Source organism: Neovison vison, chromosome 12 (genome assembly GCF_020171115.1).
Source record: "Neovison vison isolate M4711 chromosome 12, ASM_NN_V1, whole genome shotgun sequence".
Lineage (NCBI taxonomy): Eukaryota > Metazoa > Chordata > Mammalia > Carnivora > Mustelidae > Neogale > Neogale vison.
In genome coordinates, this window is record NC_058102.1 from 126,808,776 (window position 1) to 126,831,440 (window position 22,665).

At 38.2% G+C, this 22,665-nt stretch overlaps 1 protein-coding gene across 1 annotated transcript in view; it reads left to right on the top strand.

Moving 5' to 3' along the window:
* The window catches only part of MALRD1 (MAM and LDL receptor class A domain containing 1), an 838,152-nt gene that overhangs the window by 481,178 nt on the left and 334,309 nt on the right, over positions 1 to 22,665 (top strand). Inside the window, exons 30-31 of the mRNA XM_044228594.1 lie at positions 8,030 to 8,275; positions 9,869 to 10,026. Coding sequence (XP_044084529.1) covers positions 8,030 to 8,275; positions 9,869 to 10,026 — 404 coding nt within the window. The remainder of the gene's footprint in view (positions 1 to 8,029; positions 8,276 to 9,868; positions 10,027 to 22,665) is intronic.

Sequence of the window (22,665 nt, forward strand, 5' to 3'; positions counted from 1 at the left end):
GTTGTGCGTGTGTGTGTTCCCCTTTCTCACTTTAAGAATATTCTTTTATTCTGTATGTGGGGCACCTGGATGGCTCAGTGGGTTAAGCCGAAGCCTTCGGCTCAGGTCACGATCTCAGGGTCCTGAGATGTATGCCAAAGTAAATTTCAAAGGTTTAAAGTATTTAAATATTTTTTAAAAAATGAAATTACACAGCAATCATATAGTACTAGAAAAAAATATGGCAGGGCACCTGGGTGGCTCAGTGGATTGAGCCTCTGCCTTCAACTCAGATCATGATCTCAGGGTCCTAGGATTAAGCCCCACATTGGGCTTTTTTCTCAGTGGGGAGCCTGCTTGCACCCCTCTCTATGCCTGCTGCTCTGCCTGCTTGTGATCTCTCTGTCAAATAAATAAATAAAATCTTTAAAAAAAGAAAAAATATAGAGGAATTTTAATATTGCATTGTCAAAAACCATTAAAGGAAGGAATGACAAATTTGACTGCATAAAAGTGTAAAATAAAATTTTCCTGAAGGGATTTTGATCTGGAGATTTATCCCTACATCATACTTCTAGCTCTAGCTTTCTGTCTCATGGGAGTGGCTTCATTTGTGATATCTTAGAACTAATTCTCCTTAAATATTCATAGCCTCTATCAAGTACATTGGAAAACAATAAAATATTACTGTATTTTACATTTCCTGACAGCAGAAATAATTCCTTGGACTGTCTTCATGTTATTCCTGATAGATGAATTTGAAACTTCAGAAAATGATCATTTTAAATGATCAAGCTCATTACCTTCTTAAATGTGATACACTAGAAACTCAAGGTATACAATTTGTTCACCACCAAGATGTCAGCAATTTCCTCCACGTCAGAATCATGAAGGAATATTTGTTTTTAAAAAGTAGCTTTGGATTTCTTGTTTGAGTGCTTTTCCAGCAAAGGATTAGAACCGTTTGGAATATTAGCATGTAATGTTAGCATAGTATTTCCTAATGGTTAAGTATTAAAACTGGGTGATTAAAAAACTGAGGAATAAACTATTCTTTCTGGAAATATCTTTTTGAATGAACATGAGTGGCAATTTAATGTAAATTTTTGTCATGTTGAGCAAGGCTCTAGGAAGTGTTCTTCACACATTTTGAACATTTGATTGGAATGAAGACGAAGAAAGCTGCCAGAATGGTATTTGAGCAAATTTGCACTTTGTTCTCAGTCAAGGGCTGAGCCCACGGCCCAAGAAGCCTAAAAACAGAGAAGCTGCTGGTTTTTGAACAAGAGTCTCTGCCAGACTGCGTAGTTAGCCACTTTGGAACCATGATGGGCCTTCTTCTCAAAGCTTAGGCACTTCTGTTCCTCCTAGACTCCTTTCCATGTTTTCCTTGCTTTCTTAACACAAACCACAATCCCTCTACCTGTTTTCTTTTCCATTCCTTCAGGCTACTGTCATCTATTGTATGGAATTTCTTTCCACATGTTACCTCCTTTTGTGCTAACAGTAAAGTAGATGCCACAACACCTTCACATTTTCAAGTCTTTGCTTTAGATTACTAAGGGGAGAGATCAAGAGGCTCAAAAAAATAACAAATATGAAGCACATTCAGAATGTTTCAGGGTCTCCCAAAGCAACTGGTCTACCTTTTTTTTTTTTTTTAACTTATTACAAAAAAACCAAGAAGAACCATAAGGGTTTTGTTTTCTATTCTTACATCCCTTAACAGGGTTGGCTGCTCCTCGGAACTCTCTTGCCACGTAAATAAAACTGCAAAGTGAGAAAGAGAAAAGCAGCCCATGGCATTTGGGACCTGGCCTGGTACTATATCATTTAGGCTTTGGTGTTGCTCTGAGCTGGTGGTTCTCTTGTTGGACATCAACAATTTCACAGTGTCAACATCTGACAAAGCCACTCCAGAACCATGGATCAAGATAAAAACAAGATCACTTTGTAATCATGACTGAACACAGGCCAAACATGACCATTAGCTTGGCCAAAAAATAAAGGACCAGACATCTCCATATCTTGACTCATAGGAGTGTTTCCAACCCATTCTGACTTTAGCCTATTCTAGTCATCCCTTGGTTAGGTAAGAATCATTAAGATAGACAATCATGTAATTATTTCTCCTTCCTGAAAGCACCCAATCTGGATCAAAATTCCACTTTCTTTGACCCTCCCCAAAATAATCTACCCAAAGCCCTAATGTTGTCATTTTTTTTTCTTTTTTTTTTAAGATTTTATTTATTTATTTGAGAGAGACAGGAAGAGAGAGCACAAGCTGGGGGAGAGGCAGAGGGAGAGAGAGAGAAGCAGACTCCCATTAGTCTGACGTGGGGCTCGATCCCAGGACCCCAGGATCATGACCTGAGCCAAAGGCAGAGGCTTAATCGACTGAGCTACCCAGGTGCCCACATACTAGTAATTTTTAATTTGATGCCGGAATTGTGAATTCCTGTTGCTAAGTGTTAAAACTTGATATATTCCTTTAAAAAGCATTGAACTTTGTTCTAGAGGCGCTGAAGTTGCTAACAGTTCTGTCTAGTCCTTATGAAGTTTAAGTTTTTTAAAAGATAGATTTAAGATAGAAGTCTGCAACTTTTTGATACTAATTTTTGATTATATAAAAATATTTTTATATTAATTTTTGATTAATATAAAAAATTTTGATATTAATTTATTGAAGTATAGTTAAACATATAATATTACATTATTTTGGGGTGACAACAGTGATTTAACCATTACATATGTTGCAAAATGCTCACCACAATAAAGTTATAAAGTCACCATATAAAGTTATTACAGTATTGCTGATTATATTCCCTATGCGGCACTTTCCATCTCTGTGACTTATTTATTTTATGACTGGAAGTTTGTATTTCCTTATCACTTGCCTCTTTGCAAAATTTCCTCTGTATTTTTTTTCTTGAACTCAGGAAACTTTCGTTTTTAAAGTAATCTAGTCTAAAAACAAGTTGAGATTAAAAGAATATGTTCCGTGAGTGAGTATGTTCAGCTTTGCAGGCCATATGGTCTTGATTGCAACTACTTAACTGCCATTTTAGTGTGGAAGTAACCATAGATCAAGTGTAAACAAGTGGGCATGGCTGAGTCCCAGTAAAACGTTATTTACTTAAACAGGTGGGAGGCCAGATTTGGTCCTAAGATGATAGATTGCCAATCCAATCCACGGTCTAGATTCTACTTCCTTCTAGAGTTACTTTGGCCCATCCTAAATTGTACCCTCTGGAGTTCCTACTGAATGCCCTGTGTTTTCACCAAGGACTCCACATTCTGGCTGATAGAAACTCAAAGGTATGTGGCCTTCTGTGAACTCTGGCAATTTTTCAGCATATAACTCCTAGTGATTATTCTCTTAGAAGTTGTTCTCAGTCTCTCTTTTTGGATTTTTATCCTACAAATATAAAAACTAGAATTTAAACAAAGACTTAGGCATATCTCTGGATCTCCTTCTCTGTGCAGCACTCTTTCCCCCACCACCCAGCCTGGAAAATTCCAGCTGTCCCATACTATCTCCTCTACAGTGTGTGACTCCATTTAATGCTGTGCTGATCCTGTTGGAGTTCAGAAAGTGCCTCCATACAGAAATCTAGGGGTGATCATAGGGTATGCCTTTTTTCATTTCTCTAAGGGATCACAAACCTGTATTTCCTGATGTTCAGTGTCTAAAAACACTTGTATATACTTTGCCTATGTTTCTAGTTGTTTATTGCTAAAGGATAATTTCATGGTTTATTACTGTTTCCTGCTGTGTATATGCTGGGAGCAAAAGTCTTCATATTACTTATTTTGATACTCAAGTTGTCTCTGATTTGGCCAGTAAATTTCTCTAAAAGCTGCCTTTTTAAGCCTTTCATCATAATGCTATAATTTTTTGAGCACTTTATTATTTTCTGGTACCAAAAAAAAAAAAAAAATCTAGGTTCATCTTAAAATTCTTTGTTCTTAGTTCCAAACAGACTATTTTCTCAGAGATCTGGCTCCTTGTAATGGGGAATAATATTTAAATATAAATAGAATTTGAAATAGAAGAGTGACATTCAATTATGTTAAAATACCACATGGTTTTATTTTGTTTAATGGACCATAAGGGGTCAAGGGTAAGGCACAGAAATCAGAAAGGAAAGCATTATAATAAAATCACATAAAATGATAGTCTCTTAGACCAAAATAGTAACAGTGAAAAATTATATATGTTATGAGATAAAAAGTTTTATATACACACATACACACACACACACACACACACACACACACACACAAATGTGCCCACCTTGGAACTGAGGATTGGTCTGCCTTCGGCCAAAATTTGTTTTGGATGTTAAGACCGACAATATTGATTGTACACTCAAAGGGTTGAAAATGTCCATTACTCACCTAATGAGGCCTTCCAGGACAACAGGGTAGTTCCAAGGCCTATCCAAAAGCAGTTTTAGAGAACAAGGGAAGGACATTGATTCGGAGTTTTCTGGTGGTTGGACGGTGGGACTGGGGTGAGAATTCCCGGGCACAGGTAAGGACATACATGGTTTGAACTGCCTGCCAGTAAGGGGAGCGCATGGGCTATGGCGCTGGGTTTCTGGATGTGGAACACAGAGGTAGCACGGTCAGCAATCCAGTCAGACATCAAAACGTGGAGCTAGACCCTGCCACACTGAGCTCCTTCTAAGATTTGTTTTTCCTCCGAGTAACTGGGGTTATAGAGTTGCCATCAACACAGTTGAGGAAGGCTATTCCCTGGAAGAATTTGGAGGCAAAGAATCAGTTTTCATTCCAGTAAGTTAAGCTTCAGATGTCTCTAAGATTTATTTGCATTGGAGGTTTTTCACTTTCATCATTTGTTCCTTTTTGCAAAAATAAACGGCCCACCAAGAAGGTCTCTGTCTAATTTGAATAATACATTTTTTACTAAAAATCAAAGTGATAATAATGTCATAAAAGCTTTAATATCAGAATCACTTAAATATATACACCCTCCCCCTTAGTAGCTGGTTTCTTTGGACAAAACAACAGACATGGGAATTCATTTGGAAATAGGGAAATAACACTATCAACATTGATAATTTTCCTTGATATTTGGCCAAATGTTTTATGGGTAGGAACACATGATAGCAATGAAATTTTTTTATTAATGTGAAATTGTTTTTATTAATGCTTTCTGTTCAAAATAATCTAATGTAGGTATTTATTTATTTTTAATTAATTAATTAATTTATTTATTAAAGATTTTTTTTTTTAATTTTATTTATTTGTCATAGAGAGAGAAGCGAGAGCAAGCACAGGCAGACAGAGTGGCAGGCAGAGGCAGAGGGAGAAGCAGGCTCCCTGCCAAGCAAGGAGCCCGATGTGGGACTCGATCCCAGGACGCTGGGATCATGACCTGAGCCGAAGGCAGCTGCTTAACCAACTGAGCCACCCAGGCGTCCCAATCTAATGTAATATTTAAATTGTTATGTTTTTTGAATTATGTAGCTACATATGTTTTAGAAATTTTAAAAAATTATGATTATTCTAAATTATTGGCTATATCTGTTATATAATATATTGGGATCTGTGATGTGTTTCCATTTAGAAACATGTTCAAATTACTTTCTTGTTTGTTTTAAAAGAATTAAATTTAAGTTTGATGCAGTCTCTTTGGAGAAAAGCATCTTTTTTTTTTTTTAATTCACTTCTCTTTTTATTGGTACCGTCTAAGTGATCTCCTTAGAGATACAATTTAATTTTTAAATTTTTTAAAAATTTTTTATTAACACATAATGTGTTATTAGCCCTAGGGGTACAGGTCTGTGAATCGCCAGGTTTACACACTTTACAGCACTCACCATAGCACATACCCTCCCCAGTGTCCATAACCCCACCTCCCTCTCCCTACTCTCCTACCCTTGGCAACCCTCAGTTTGCTTTGTGGGATTAAGAGTCTCTTACGGTTTGTCTTTGGAGAAAAGCATCTTAAGAACCAGTTTTGTTTTGTTTTTTTTTTTACTCCCTAAACAAGTTGGAATTGACAGAATCAATACAAGTGCCAACTTGTGTAAAATTAAATGATCTAGTAATTTCGCAGGTTCTCAATAGTCCCATGAGAAATAATGCATCTGGTAGTCAACACTACCATTTTTGTTTCTTGGTGGTCTGGTCTAGTGGTAGTTGACCTGGATCACTGCTCTTCTTTTTTTCAATAGATTAAAAAAAAAAAAAAAAAGAAAAAAAAAAAAAAGTTCGGAAGACAGTAGACCTGGGTCCAAATTGCATCTCTGCTCTTGAAAAATCATCAAGTTGCTTAACATTTATAATTATTTATTTTTCATCTATAAATGAGGGATAATGTACATGCTCTTCATTTCTGTGTAGCTTAGAATTGCTTTAATGTTATGATTCTGAGTCAGGCTCTGTGAATGAAACGTTAAAGGCCTTTGTCTTACCCCCAATCTGCTAAAACTGAACTGGGCAGAAATAAAAATAGTTTAATCCCATGCTGCAAGAAAGGAAAATGTTAGCAATTAACCCGGACAAGAAAGTTTTGTTAGAGGCAGAATGCATGGTTGAAACTTATTTTCAAAGGCTTTGCAAGTGTAAAGGGCATTTAATTAGGCAATTTTGAACAAACAGTCCAGAAACAGCTTAGCACACAAAATGGCTAGAAGCCTTCAGAACACTAGTCTTCTCCCCACTGGTTTCTACGTGGCATCCCATCCAGGTCCTCCCACTTCTTCCCTCTTAGCCATCTAGTTTCTAAAATATGGGACTGATCCAGGACCTGAAAGCTTCTTTATGAGATTTTGTCCACAGTTTTCAGCAACCAGAACACCGTCTAGTGAATCCCTGCATCACCCCGCAGATCCAATCCACACCTGTCCTCAGCTCCCAGACAGCCTCAGGCCATTGAAGCTACCACACAGAAATAAAATAGGGAGGCATTATCCGTTTCTGTACATACCAGATGGGGAAGACAGAAAGGGAGAAAATTTCTGATACTGTAGAGTTACAGCAACTGAGAAGTGGATAATCCTAAATTGGATCTTTGAATGACTTCTTCTACTAAAATATTGTTACCCTGGTGTTACACCCTATTGTAATATTGGAGCAGGATAATTATAATATCTTAAGCGTACACACTGAACTGGTTTACCATTTCCAGAACACTGTATTTCACAAATTCATGTATTTGACTAGTATTTTCTGATCACCTACTAATGGCCAAGCTCTGTTCTAGGCACTGGGGATATCAACAGTAGTCTCTCTAATTAGCTTAACTTCTGTAGGTTGCACTATTCTTTTTTCTTTTTTTAGACAGAGAAACTAAACTCATCAAGGATAGAATGATGCATGTCTCATAGCTGAGGAGGATCAATACCAGGGTTCAAACTCAGGTCTTCAGAAACATTGCTCTTTATTTTAAGCTTTCTGGAGGAAAAGAAAAATCAGCAAAAAATAAAACTATTGTTGACATTTCTTTGTAGGGAAATTATTTCTAAAATTCTAAGCAATTGACAGATATATATGCTTTTTAGAGAAAAATCTGTTATAAAGTTGAATATTATTTATATATTCATATCCCTGCTTCTTTGGAAGTACTATCTATCTATCTATATCTGTATTTGGTTTCTGATAAATATTGAAATGCATGGGTGGTAATGGAATGTGCTTCCAAATACACCATAATACATAATAAGCTCTTAGTATCCTAAAGATTTTGTTTCAGGATAAAAAATGGACAGCCTCACTGGCTTTCAGATCTAATTTATATCCTTGAACTTAGCTTGCAGGAAATGCTGTATTTGAGGAGACTTGGGGTGCTTTCCTAGATCAATAAGATGATACTTGATTTTTTTTTTCTTCATTTTGAATAATCCTAGTAAGCGATCTGTTGGCCATGATCAGGAGAGAGAGATTGGTGTCAGAGAACTCCTACTCCTAAGAACACCATGTTTCTTTATATGTTAAAGTAAATCTACTCTTACTAGCTTTAAAGCTCAGTGATGAGTTAGTAGTGTTTCCTCATCTTCGTTTATTTTCTGTTTTCTAGGTTCCTGCCCCCGTGGCTATCGGGAATGTCAGAATGGCAAATGTTATAAACCAGAGCAAAGCTGCAATTTTGTAGATGACTGTGGAGATGACACGGATGAAAATGAGTGTGGTACCTCCTGTACTTTTGAGAAAGGCTGGTGCGGCTGGCAAAACTCCCTGGCTGAAAACTCTGACTGGGCTTTGGGAGTTGGCTCTCAGCAGAGCCTACGACCTCCCGAGGACCACACACTTGGAAACAAAAACGGTAGGTTTTCCTCGTCATAGTCACAGTGTTATCATCTTGTTGTCCTCCTGGACAGCTACTGGAGAGCTCCGGAGAGACTAGTGTGGGGTCATGGCAGGCGAGTCCAACGTTTGACGAGTGTATTTGTCTCCGGAGGCTGCCATCACAAAGTACCAGAGATGTAAACCACAGACATTTTCTCACAGTGCTAGAACGAAGATGGGCAAAATCAAGGTGTCAGCAGAACTGGTTGCTTTTGAGGGCTGTCAGGGAGAGTCGCCTATTCCATGCCTCTCTGCGAGCTTCTGGTGGTCTCACACATGACTTGACTTATAGGTGGCATTCTCTTATGTCTTTACATTGTCTTCTCTCTACGCATGTCTGTCTCTGTGTCCAAATTTACCCTTTTCATTAGCCTGAAGGGCCTACCCAGATAATTTCGGACAAGGGCCTACCCTGATAATTTCCTTTTAATTTCATCATCCACAAAGGTCCAAATAAGGTCACTTTCACAGGGACTGGGATTAGGACTTCACCATTTTTGTGGGATTGGGCGAGGAGACACAATTCAACACATAACAGCGAGTAACCAAAGTTCAGTGTTGTTCTGATCGTTGTAGATAGATGATAATGTATGTTGCCGTCAGCCATCTTTCCTCAATGACCCATCTTTATAATTAAAAACCCTGAATTCTGCCACTCATTGGATCATTCACATGCCCTGTAGCTTTTCAGATTCTCAAATTTCTCATCCACAAATGGAGAGAATCCAGTTTTCCCTGTGTCCCAAGCAGGGATTAGAGAAATGAGATGATACATGTGAAGGGAAAACAGGTTTGGAAACTGTAGATGGTAACATGCAGATTAACTCTAAGGTCACACCTGTCAGACATGTTAGAATGCCTCATTTTTGCAGTGAGTAGATGAGGTCTAGTCTCAGACTCCTTGGTCAAAGGACAAAGGATGTCAGCAGAATAAAGCAAGGACGCTGAGTTCCTGGAAGCTTCAGAATAGGAAAGAAGGTGTCTAAGAGTAGCAACTCCTCATGCCTATGGTATAGCAAAACCCTCCAAGCCAAACTGACCACACCAGAGAAAGAAAGGTCTGAGCTCTGTGCAGACACTCCGCTGTACATGTAAAAAATGTTTCAAATATTTGGATACATAAATATAAAACTCAGGGTCTTCCATGTAACATTTTAAGATTCTCAGCATTTTATTTTTACTCTCAGTAGATGACTGCATTTTTGGAAGTACATTGTAATTCCTTTATTTTTCATAGATAATATCTTTGCATTGTTTTACAAGAACTGGAAGGTATAGCAAGTCTGTTAAATGATATCTGTAACTATGTTGTTGACTCAGTGACGTAAATATCCTGTCACATCAGTTAATCTGCATACTGTGAGGTACTTTGCTCAAAGCACAGACAGTTGGAAATCATTTTGTCCATGAGCTAGAAGCAAGGCTATTCGATTTTCTTTCTGTTTCAAATGCAAATGCCTTTGGCAGCTCATATCCTATAAACTATAGTTAAAACCCCTAACTAAGATGGAAAAGCTAAAATAATCCCCTCGTTGTTTCTGTCGTATCTGAACACTGTCCTCCTTCCTAGGGCACTTCTTGTACCTGGAGGCCACCCCGGTGGGCTTTCGGGGCGAAGAAGCACACCTCAGGAGTGCTGTGTGGCAAGAATCCAGCGTTGCCTGCACCCTAAGCTTCTGGTATTTCATATCTGCAAAAGCTACAGGCTCCATTCAGGTCCTCATTAAGGTAGGATCCTTGTCCCTGATGCCTCTCAGCTTAGCGAAGGTTCCTACAGGCAGCCTGTGGCCAAAGGGAGTTTTCACAATTCAGCTACCTTGACCAGAGAACGCTTCCTTTCATCATGGAGCACTTCTATTTGGGGTTCAGATGCTCTGGAGGGTTTGATAAGCAACATGGGCATGGGAACTAGCTTGGAGCTCTACAGCAGACTCCGTGGTTATGACTGAATCCCAGAGATTCCTTTTATGATAACATTTAGTTGAAGACTCGGGTTTCTCCTTGCCATCTCGGCATTTCCTTCCCAGTAAAAGAGATCGATTTTCTGTACATCTTAAGGGAGAGTGACTATCCATTTTTAACTCCTGTATGAGCAATCACAAAGGGAACTAATATTAGACATTTGGGTTCTAACCATACCTTGCCACAGACTGAACCGGTCAGATGAATGATCAAGGTGGGATTACATTGAACTACTTATTAATTAAGACACAATAGTGCATTTTCTTAGTGAGAATTAATTGGATGTTTCTGTCAGGGCTTTAATTTAGTATAACAAAGTAACAGTGTTCAGGGAGCAAAATAGCCAAGTATATATTCATATTAATAGGACTTGGTTCATATACCTCTATTCTTTGGCAAGTTAAAACAGCAGGAAAAAGGAGATGAGTGTGCGTGTGTGTGTGTGTTTAGAGAATCTGCTTAGAATTCCAAGAAAGCTGACTTTAGAAACATGCTGTTGCGGCCACTGCTGTTTTTTCACACATGAGCCTGCCTGGCGTGGCCTCCCGCCGTCGGAGAATGCCCGACCAGAGCGCCACAGGGCTCCCATGTCTGACGCAACGAGGGCTGCATAGCCCGGGTTTTACCCGAAACCTGAGGTAACTTCATAATTTCGGATTCTTCCATCATCAGAAATGCTGATAAGATACATGCAGCAGATACCACAGTGAATTATGCTTCTGTCTAAATAGAGAAGCCTAACTGTAGTGCTGGAAGTTCTCACAAGAGTCTTTTGCTGGTACGTTACTGAGCGCGACGCTTGGTGACACAGCGAAGGATTTCGCACGTGAAGGACTTTGTACCCCTCTGTGGGTTTCGCTGTTAGGATTTGCTTCCCTCATGTTCACCTTTAATCTTACATCTCAGTAACAAACTTTTGATTACTGTGAAATGTAAAATGAAGCTATCTTGCGAGGTAAGTCTTCCTGTGAAGTCAGGTTGAACTCCTGTGGTTCCTCCAACCGATTTCTATGGGCATTTCACAGCATTTTTAAGGAACTAGCTTCCTACCATATTTTTTTAAAACACAGTAACACTTGCTTAAAGGAAAGATGCTTATCCTCCTTTGGTGACATTTATTGCAAAAGAGAAATCTTTCGTCGTGTATATTGATTTTACATTCAGGATTTTTAGGGCAATCATTTTATTTTGGTAATTAATATGGTAAGTATTTTTGATCATCATTACAAAGTACTTCTGAGGCTGCTCTCTGTGTGGAACCATGCTGGGTTTTAACCTGCTCATTAAGTTGAAAGCTTCCTAGCCAGATGGCAAGCACAATAGGGGCAGGGATTCTGCCTTTTCTTTCTCTACCTCTCGCTTTTGAAATGGTCTCAATTTATGCATGTGTTGCCTCTGGCTCAGTCTCCCCTGTCTGTTCTCAGGAAAGTGTCCTTCTGTGTTTCCCTCTTTTGCCTCCTACCAAAGCTAACATAATCTGGCAAATTCAGCTTTTCACAAAACCTTCCTTGACCACTTTTGCCTACCAAGATTACTCCTCAGACTGTCCCTCACAGCTCCAGAAATCTTCTTTCTCACTAAAGGTTCAATTATATGTTTTCTATTCAACAGGTAGGTCATAAAATCGTGAGAGTAAGACCTTGATGTTTTAGTCTTTATGTCTCTCTGAGCTCTTCAGAGAAGGGACTGCAGGAAAGGAGAGATGTCCTCCTTGAGCTCACGGCCAGGCTCAAGGCATCCCTTTTGGGGACAGTCCTTATGAAGGAATGATTGTTAAGGGTAACATGCACAACAATAAATTCTAGTCTGGGAAGCGGGGGTGTGGTTCAAGCTTAGGAAGACCCTAAACACAACCTTTTCCTTTATATACAACAAATTTATAGCTACATATGTAATTTTCCTCTGTAAACAAACAAAAACCCCTGAGAACTAGACGACTAGCATTTCCACAACAAAAGACAGAAGAGACTTTGAGAAGGATGGGACAGGCAGAGACACAGCCTCCCTGGAATCCTACCACAGATGCAGTGATCCCACAATGGGAGGGATCCCCCAAATTTGGAATTCTCCCTCAAGGAGTAAAGAACTTGTTCCCCACTTCAGGCACTCTGACCTTGAGTGCTAGCACCAGAAAGATGAGCCTGCTAAATATCTGATTTTAAAAATAAAATCAGGGGATGAAGACCAGGAGAAACATCGAACCATAAGGAACATATACCCCACTCGAAGAAGGCTCACTGCAAAACCCCCTCACACTGAGATCCAGCACAAGAGGAACAGACTGAAAAGTACCAAGACCATAAGCTAGGGAGATCTGCTTACTAATTTTAAAGTGACTGCCAGGGAGGCGGGAACGTGTGAGGATATTATCCAGGGCTGGAGGTGCTGGTGCATGCCATTTTTGCCACTCACGCTAACTTCCTGGTGATGGAACATGGGTGCCATTTTCGGTGCCCTCTCTCCAGCTAACACACGGAGGGCTTGGTCTGCCCACCCCGTCATATAACCAGACTGGGGGAAGCACCCCATGTTCCACTCACCCTGTACATTGTCGGAGCTGCAGCAAGGCCAGGCACGTACCAGGAACCCATCTTCCCCATGCAGCAGACAAGGCACAACCGGGACAGATGAATGCCCTGGACCCCAGCCATCCTGTGCACAACTGGGATGGGTCAGCGATGTAAGTAAGCCCTGATCTCCCTGCACAGCAGCTGTGGCTCTGTCTGAGCCAGCATAGTTATGCAGCCCATAGAGTGCCTGGTTCTGGTGGCCAAGTGAGGTGGTGCTTCTGGATCCCAGGCAACAACTCCTCCACAAGACCATCCTTTCAAGACCAAGACGGCTAACCATTCCACCCAATATAAAGAGAGAAATAAAGAGAAACAAAATGAGCAGAGAGAAAAGTTTATTCCAAAGCAAACAATAAGGGAACTTCTCGGAGAAGGACCTTAATGAAACTGAGATAAGCAACACCCTTAATAAAGAATTCGTAGTAATGGCCATAAGGATGTCCACTGATCTCGGGAGAAGAACGGGTGAACATAGAAAGAATTTCAACAAAGAGAGAGAAAAATAGAAGAAAATAACTGATCAGATGTTAAAACGGCACTGAGAAATAACACTGTAGGGGTTCAACAGCAGAACGGATGGAATAGAAGCATGAGTCAGTGAACCAGAAAGAGAGCAATGGAAAACACCAACACCAATCACAGCAGGAAAATGAAAGCAAAAAATAATTTTCAAAAAGACAGGATGCCTTAAGGGACATCCAGGACAGTATGAAGCAGAATAACATTTTCATGATAGGAGTCCCAGAAGGAGGAGGGGAGGGAGGGCCAGAAAAATTCTCGAAGAAATGATGGCAGAAAACTTCTCCTAATTCCGGGAAGGAAACAAATATCCAAGTCCAGAAAACCCAGAGAGATCCAGACAAGGGGAACACAGGGATGCCTGGGTGGCTCATTCAGTTGAGCGACAAGCTCTTGTTTTGGGTTCAGGTCATGATCTCATGGGATGTGGGATCGAGCCCCACATCAGGCTCCACACTCAGCGGGAAGTCTGCTTGAAGATTCTCTCCTTCTGTTCCTCCCTCTGCTCTCTCTCTCTCAAATAACCAAACAAACAAATAAAGCTTTTGAAAAAAGAGAAAAGATGAACCCAAAGAGAAACACACTGAGACACATTATAATTAAAACAGTAAGAATTAATAATAAAGAGAAGATATTAAAAGCCAGAGAAAAGCAACACACTGTATGAAAGGGAAGCATTATAAGGTTACCCGCAGGTTTCTCAGCAGGAAGGTTACAGGTCAGAAGGTCGTGCACTGCACAATAGATGCAAAGTGCTGAAGGGAAGACTCTCAACCCATTCAGAATTGAAGACAAGATTAAGAGTTTTCCCGGAAGCAGAAGCTAAAATAGTTCATCACCACTGAACCCGACCATACACATAGGAAATGTTAAAGGGGGTCATCTAAGCTAAAAAGAGAAAGGCACTAATGCTAGTAGGAAAACACATGAAGTTAAAAACTGAACTGGAAGAGACAAGTCATCAGGATACTGATTGACACCTTACAACACGAGTATAAAGGATAAAAGACAAAAGTAGTAAAATTAGTTAAAACTGCAATAATTAGTTAAGGGATAAATAACACAAAAAGATGCAAAATGTGTCATCAAAGAAATAAAATGCACAGGAGGGGAGTAAAAATATAAAGCTTTGGAATATGTTCAAAATTAACTTACTGCCAACTTAAAGGAGACTGTTAAATATGTATGGTATGTGAACCTTACAGTAACCACAAATAAAAAACTTAACACAAAAGTAAAAGACAAAGGAATCTAAATGTAAAGAAAATAAACACAAAGGAACAAATCAAGAAAAGAACAGAGATGAGTAACAAAAATAGCCAGAAAGCAATTAACAAGATAACAGTAAGTCCATACTTAATCAATGATTACTTGAAGTATAAATGAACCAGTCTACAATCAAAAGACAGAGTGTGGCTCAATGGATATGAAAAGCAAGATTCTTCTATATGCTATCTTATCAAAATCTCAGTGAGCTGTCACCTCATACCTGTCAGAATGGCTTTTATCAAAAACACAAGAAATAACAAGTCTTGGTGAGGATGTAGGAGCCCTCGTGCATGGTTAGTGGGAATCCAAACTAGTGCAGTCACTGGAAAACAGTATGAAGTTTTCTTAAAAAAAAAAATTAAAAATAGAGCTACCATCTGATCCAGCAATTCCACTTATGGGTATTTATACAAAGAAAGCAAAAACAGTGATTGGAAAAATGTATATATGCATGCCTGTGTTTATGGCAGCATTATTTACCATAGCCAAGATAGGGCAGTAACCTAAGTGTCTGTTGAGAGATAGATGTTAAAGAAGATGTGGTATATTTATATAACAGAATGTTGTTCAGCCATAAAAAAGGAGGGGGGGGATGAAATCGTGGCATATGCAACAACACAGATACACCTTGAGGGCATTGTGCTAAGTGAGTAAGTCAGAGAAAGACAAGTACTATATGATTTCACTTACGTGTAGAATCTAAAAAAGCAACTAAACAAAACCAAAGAGAAAGACAGACTCATAGATACAGACAACAAACTGGTGGTTGCTAGAAGGGAGGGGGTCAGGGGACATTGAAATAGGCAGAGGGGATCAAGAGGTACAAACTTCCAATTATAAAATAAATAACTCGTGGGCATGTAATGTACAACGTAGGGAATACAGTCAATAACATTGTAGAAAGTTTGTGAACTAACAGATGGTAACTAGTCCTCTCCAGGTGATCATTTCATAATATGTAAAAATATCAAATCAGTATGCTATATACCTGGAACTAATATAATAATGTATGTCAATTTTAATTCGATGAAAAGTCTGATCTGGAAAATTTGTAATCTTAACTCTGAAATACATACATGCAATCAGATGCAAAAGGCACACAACCATTGAGCAATCATTTAATGACGCTGTAGTTTTAAAGGACAATATTGATTACACATCACAACCACAATAGTAGATACATCAACTCTTAATACAATTTCCTGTAATTTTTAGCACAGCCCTCTGAGTTAAAGAATGTGAGCCCTATTTTACTGAAGGTGGGCCAAGGGGTCTCATAGAAATAACCTGCCCATCCTGTGGCTACATAACCAGTCAAGTGACAGACTAGGACTCTGAATCCTTATGTTCTTACCAGGAATTTTTCCACTGATGTTAACAAGTTCTGCTTTTTTAATGAAATGCAGATTCTATTTTAGTGAGATCCGTTTCCATGGGATGAAATCATGGAATATTTTCTTTTTTAGGATAACAAAAGGAGTAATAGTTCTTAGCGTGGATATGTGTGATCCTTAAACTACTCCTGTGATAGAGGTGTGAATTTAGGAAAATTCCAGGAAAGCAATGCTATTTGTTTAGGAAGCAATTAGTAAAGAATGGTACAATTTTACTTATTCTATATATTATATTTTTTCTTCTATATTTCTTGCTTACAATCACATGAGAACTTATTTTCCCTAAAGTGATGTGTTTGGAGCAAATGTAATGTTTGTGTCTTGAAGTGATGGGTGAATTACAATAAGTTGGGAAGATATTTTATTGAGAAATTAATTTTTCTTTCTTTAGAGTTTGCTTTAGTTATATGTGTAAAAAATATACACACACACAATGAATTTTTCAAGAGAAATAACTTTTTAAAATATAACTGAATTTTTTAAATTAAATTAATAATTTAGTACACAGAAGGATATAATGATAACTCATTTCTTGGGCCAAACCACTTTGTGAGTAGGACTTAGTGCATGGGGACTAGTTGTGATCTCTGTGATTTCCTTCCCTTCGTTTATGGTGAGTCAACCAAAATTCAGAGGGACTTAAAGTTTATAAGAAAGTGGATGAGCTCCAACTTGAACTCAGGTGATTAAAAAGTTAAGATTAGAATGTTACGTAATCAGTTTTGTTTCTGTCTTTCTATGGAGGAAAGTTGGATGTTGATAATTTAAAATACATTGGCTGAATCTTTTTCTGAATTTAGCATTTTTTTAAATAGTATACTCATTCTTGATAACATTTATCATTTATACTTACCTTATACTTTTACTCATTTCCATTCAGCATTAAATTTCTCACCAAATGTATTGCTTTTCAGACCATCTAAGATTTAAAATGAAAAAAATGAAATAAGTGCTCAGGGGTGGAACAGAGTTGCGTTACATAAAAGTCAACTTGGTTTTACAAATATATTTAATTTTACCTATTTATGTAGTGACTTGTTTTGTGATGGGGTTAATCAACGATGAGTAATATGTAGATTTTAATACATGATGAAGAATTCAAAGGGGGTTTTAAATTTACTGGTGTTTGACGATTGGTTTTCTTGGGTTAAAGTCTAGCCTCATTAGGAAACAAAGAACTTTTGCATCTTTTCAGCTAGCCATTTGAATAAAATTCAGGAACACCTGCTACCGGAAGAGCATTATTGTTTTTTGGAACCACTCCATCTGTAATAAACTGTTGATATTTTAATCAAGATGACTGTGTGCTGTGGGGAATTTTAACATATTTGACCGAAGGCATTTAGGGCTGTTATACGGTTGTGATAGAAAAAAAAATTAATTTATTCAAAACAGAAGTGGAGAAAAATAATGTATTTCAGGAGAGTCCTGATGATAGCAACCTAGTTATGCTGAAAGACCATTACTAAATTAGTTCATTGTTTTATCTTGCCTAGTGGTTCCGAGAATTTGAGAGCAGATGGGGTCACCGGTCATTTGTTTAATCTAAACTCTTCATTTACAGATGAAGGGGCTAAGATTAGGAGGTTATATTTCTTGCCCCAGCTCACATGGTATTTAAGAAAAAGAATAGGGATCCAATTGTTTTTTGTGGCTTTTTTTTTTTTTTTCCTGACTTCTCATTTAGAGCTCTGCTATTTGTCTACCTGGCATTTCTATCTGAAGATCCTATTCAGTATGGAAATACAGATTTTGTTCACTAGGCAGTGCAAAAGGTCAAATCAACAAATAAAAGGTCAGATTCCTTTCCCTGCTTAGAAGACTGTGGTCCTTCTGACTCTGCTTTTCTCCTCAGTCCAGTGAACAATGAACCTCAGTTGTGTGGAAGGGTTAACCAACAGGAGTGAACATTCCCTCTCCTTCCTGAGTCACCACTACGCCCTCCCCCGCACCCGCAAAATGCTCACCGCAGTCCTCATCTGAAGAGATCTACAACTAATCGCTAACACTACAAGTGTCCAACACTTGGGAGTGTGTCAGATACATTTTCGGGTTTAGGCGTATTTTGATCTCCTCAGCCTACTGAACATCTGATCCTATTTTAGTCATCTTGGCATTTTATTCATTATTTCAGAGGAGAGAAAGTTGGGAACACGGATGGAGAGGATACGTAGAATCTGGGTATAGAAAATTGATTTCTCAAAGACTGTCTAATAGATTTTAGACCATAAATCCATTAAACTAAGTCTTTAGTGCCAAAACTTCTCTTGCTTTTCCTGAATTGTTTCAGCATGTTAGCAATTCAATCTGCATAATTTTGGCTGTTTTCTATTATTGACCTGGAGCAAACTGAGAGGGAAAGCAGTTTGATTTTTGCATTTTAAACTCCAGCACACAAGATATCAACACCTCCAGAGCTTTATTAAATTAATTGCCACAAGCTCACACTGCCCTGATTTATATAAAAATCAGTGTTTCTTTTTATCATCATGGAGAACATGGCAGTATTTGTTCCGGGCTTATTTCTGACTGAGATTTTTCTAAAGTTCTTGCCCCCCCCCATCACTTACCTCTTTCAGATGCCTCAAATGCTGACGAGAGGATTTCTGTTCAGATGCTAACAGTTTCATTTAATTGCTTCCAGTAGTTTTGCTTTCAGGAAAATCCTATGACCAATTCTAAAGAATGATATTTTCAGGGGTACTTGGGTGGCTCAGTGGATTAAAGCCTCTGCTTTCAGCTCAGGTCATGATCCCAGGGTCCTGGGATCAAGTCCCGCATCGGGCTCTCTGCTCAGCGGGGAGCCTGTTTTCCCCAGCTTTTTCTCTGCCTACTTGTGATCTCTGTCTGTCAGATAAATAAATAAAAATCTTAAAAAAAAAAAAAAAGAATGGTATTTTCATACCCTTTCTGCTATTTCCCTTCCATTTCTCCTCCCACTCCTGGTGCCACCCTTGTGATCAGTTCCCAGTTATGAACTGATTCTCTTTTTCCATATGATGTGCTCATTCTTTTACACTTGTTAACTCAGTCTTCAGAATAAATTTGTGAGGTGGGTATTTTGTCCTAATTTTTCAGGCCTCAAAATTGAGACTCAGGTCACATAAATGGTAAATGGTATAATCAGCATTAAAAGCCAGTTCTAACTCCAAAATCTATCCTCCAAGCCACTGCATTCAACTTCTGCTATTAGAATTTACAACATTCTCATATCCAGGAAGCTGTGATATTACTATCAGAGTTTTCCAGTGGCACTGATCCACATATATTAGAGAGGGGAAGTGATTACTTAGTGTTCAACAACTATTATAGTTTTGTTTTCTAACTTAGATTGTCAACAGCTTGTGACAGTAATTATATTTATCTAAATCATTCTGCTTCACATCTAACATAATTCAAAAATTTCAAAATCATATTTAATCACTGCATTTTAATTTTAGTGAGAAATAACTGAATTAGAAACAATGTAATCTGGGGCGCCTGGGTGGCTCAGTGGGTTAAAGCCTCTGCCTTCGGCTCAGGTCATGATCCCAGGTTCCTGGGATCGAGCCCGCATCAGGCTTTGTGTTCAGCAGGGAGCCTGCTTCCCCTGTCTCGCTCTGCTTACCTCTCTGCCTACTTGTGATCTCGCTCTGTTAAATAAATAAATAAACTCTTTAAAAAAAAAAAAAAGAAAGAAAGAAACAATGTAATTTGATTTTTATAAGAGCAAAGCTAACTAGATAAAACCTCTTAATTATATTAATTTTTGTTCAAACACGAAATCTTTAAAACTGTTGCAAACATCTATTCTTTGGGAATCTTCTCTCCTGGGCTTTTAGTATGATCAGACTTGGTTAGTAATGGTTTTTCCCTCTGAAAACAGGGATCAAGGAGCCATCCAGGCACCCCATGACCAGTGCTTCTTAATCATGTGCTTCTGTGTGTCACACATCTCTTTGGCAGTCTGATGAATGTCTTAGTTCTTATCATACTGTATCAAATGTATGAAGCAAAATGCTAGAATTTTAGAGAAAACACTACCAATTATTAGAATATTTTAAAATCCCAAATTTTGACTTAGTGAATATATGTTAAGTGATAAGAGCTGAAGGAAGATGGAATTAACTGTTATAACTTTAAAGGACTGATAATCATAAATGATATTTTTGACATATCCCCAATACTGTAATGTGATATTAAAATATTTAGTATTATTATTGGTGAGAGAGTCACAGGTGTATTAACACCATGATTTGTTGCTTGCTTTCATGACTCAAGAATACACCAAATTTTAGTTTAAGTTAGTGAAAAAAAAAACTATTAGTGTTATGGTCTCTTGAAAACCACTATTTTATATGTAAGAAGCCTTGAAGTCTTTTTTAATGGTGTAAGGGTATCTATCTTATGTGCTCAGCATTTACATTTATTTATTAAGAGAGAAAGATCAGTGTGCCCTCAGTTCCCAATAGTTGAGGCGCAAAGACACGGAAGGTAACGTTCTCTCTGAACCAAGTTCAGAACAAGCTAATCGTACATGACATGTAGGTGAGGCCACAGCAAGGGGCTGGTTTAGCAGGCTTGGTAGCAGGCTCCCAGCTGGTCAGTGATTTACAGATTGGCTGCTAGTGGATGAATATATTGAGATTTGTCACCCAAATTATGGGGTGTCTTTTCCCATGTCGTAAGTAGTCATAGCTATAAGGGAGAAGGCAGAGAAGAAAAACAATATTGCAATTTTCCTCGTTTAGAGGTAAGTAGCTAGGTGCTTTACAGGTTTACCATTCATTTGTCCCCAGAGAAGTCGTAGGTGCAGTTGTGTTCAGAACTGGTCTCTTAGAGAAATTCCATGTGCTAGATCATTTCCCTTGTTTGTTTCCTGTGATATTTTCATTTTAACTGTTTGAAACAAATTTATCATGAAAAGACAGTCCTTTGTTCTCTCACTACATTTCTTTTTTTTTAAGGACACTGCCTGAAAAATCATAATGGTCTTCAGCACATGGTAGTAAATTTCTGGAATTCACAAGTTCTCATCAGTTAATTTTTAACGCCTGCTCTGTTAATTTTCCACACAGTTCGTGACACAGGCTCCTACCAAAATAAGTTAGAATTGCTTATCTGTCGGCTGATTATTCTAACTGAAATCACATCTCTGACTCAGAGGCTGCTACAAGATTGGCAATCTGTGTTTGCTAATTATAGATCATAGAGTCCAAGAAGAGAAAACCCCTGTGATTCACCCTTGTATGCATTATCCAAATAAACAAAATTCTAATAACGTTAGCAATCTTCCCTCTGTAAGAAATGAATATATCACATATTCCTGTTTGTAATCTCTGGTGAATTTCAGTTAAAACAAATCTTTAAAATTTCTTCAACAGTGAAGAAATATTTAGGCTTAAATTCACATTTTCCAGATTAGTACCTCTCTTCACATCTTCTACAGAGGTCAGAAATATTTTCTATTAATGTGTAAGTTGTTTCACATAGTCGCAGAAGGGCTTCTGCAAAATCTGCGGATTCCACTTCTGTGGATAGCATTATGTGACACAAAGAAAATCTGGGCACTTTAAGATATACTATGCACTAATTTATACAGTCTGTTGCTAACTAACAATCTCTTTTATTTATTTTATTGAGGACTACAACTTTTCCTTTGCAAATACTGAGTTCTGACACAATCCCCACTCTGTCCACCCCTCGCTTCCAGTTCACGCGTTCAAACAGATCTTTACTGAGCTTCTATTAAATACACAGCTAGCTGTCATGGAGCTTCTGAGTTTAGAGTGGAATTAACTGTTTGCAAAAAGCAGCAGTATGCCATTCAGTCTTCCTGTCACAAACAGCCAGAGCTCTCCATTAGTCCCTGGGTGTTCTTCAATATTTAATTGTCCTCTTTCTGAAATTATCCTCTTTCTGGGAAGGTGACTTGGGACTTCCTGTGCTGTGTTCTTGGAACTGGAACCTCTCCAAGGTTGTGTCCTCTTTGGGTAGCCTCATGTCTCCATACCACTGGGTCTTTTTTTCGTGGTCCTGTTACCCTGCAGGATGACTCTGTGTTTGAAGTTCTATTTTCCAATGACTGGGGAGCCTTAACCACACCAAGACTGCATCTGCCTTGTTTACTGTCCTATTTCTAGCTGTAGCAGTGTGCCTAGCCGGTAGTAGGTACTTGGACTGAATGAGTGAAAGTACAAGCAATGCATAATTAAATGGCAATTACGTATGAAAACATATTTAATATTCTAGGAATGGAATTCAAAGCTATTAACATGTTTATGAACTGAAAGTGTTTAGAGGATATAAGAAAAAAATTGAACTGGATTTTGACAGTTAAGAAGGATTTAGATAAATAGAGGAAAGGAGGCAGGGCATTTCAAATGAGAGAATGCATAAATGTAGGAAAGCAGAAGATGTGTCCCACAGACCTTGAGTTTACCAATTATCAGCAACAAAAGATAGAATATTAATGGAAATAATAAAGTAAGCATTGATTTAACTCTTCAGTTTATATCTGATACTGTGAAGTTACTGTTATTTAACACAATGTTGCTTTTATTTTTATAATTTTCAGTTGTTGCTGATCCTTACCTTTTGTCCTTTTTGGAGGAAATACTATATTTTATGAATGTCATAATATTAGTTTAGGTACATATCATAGTGATTTGATA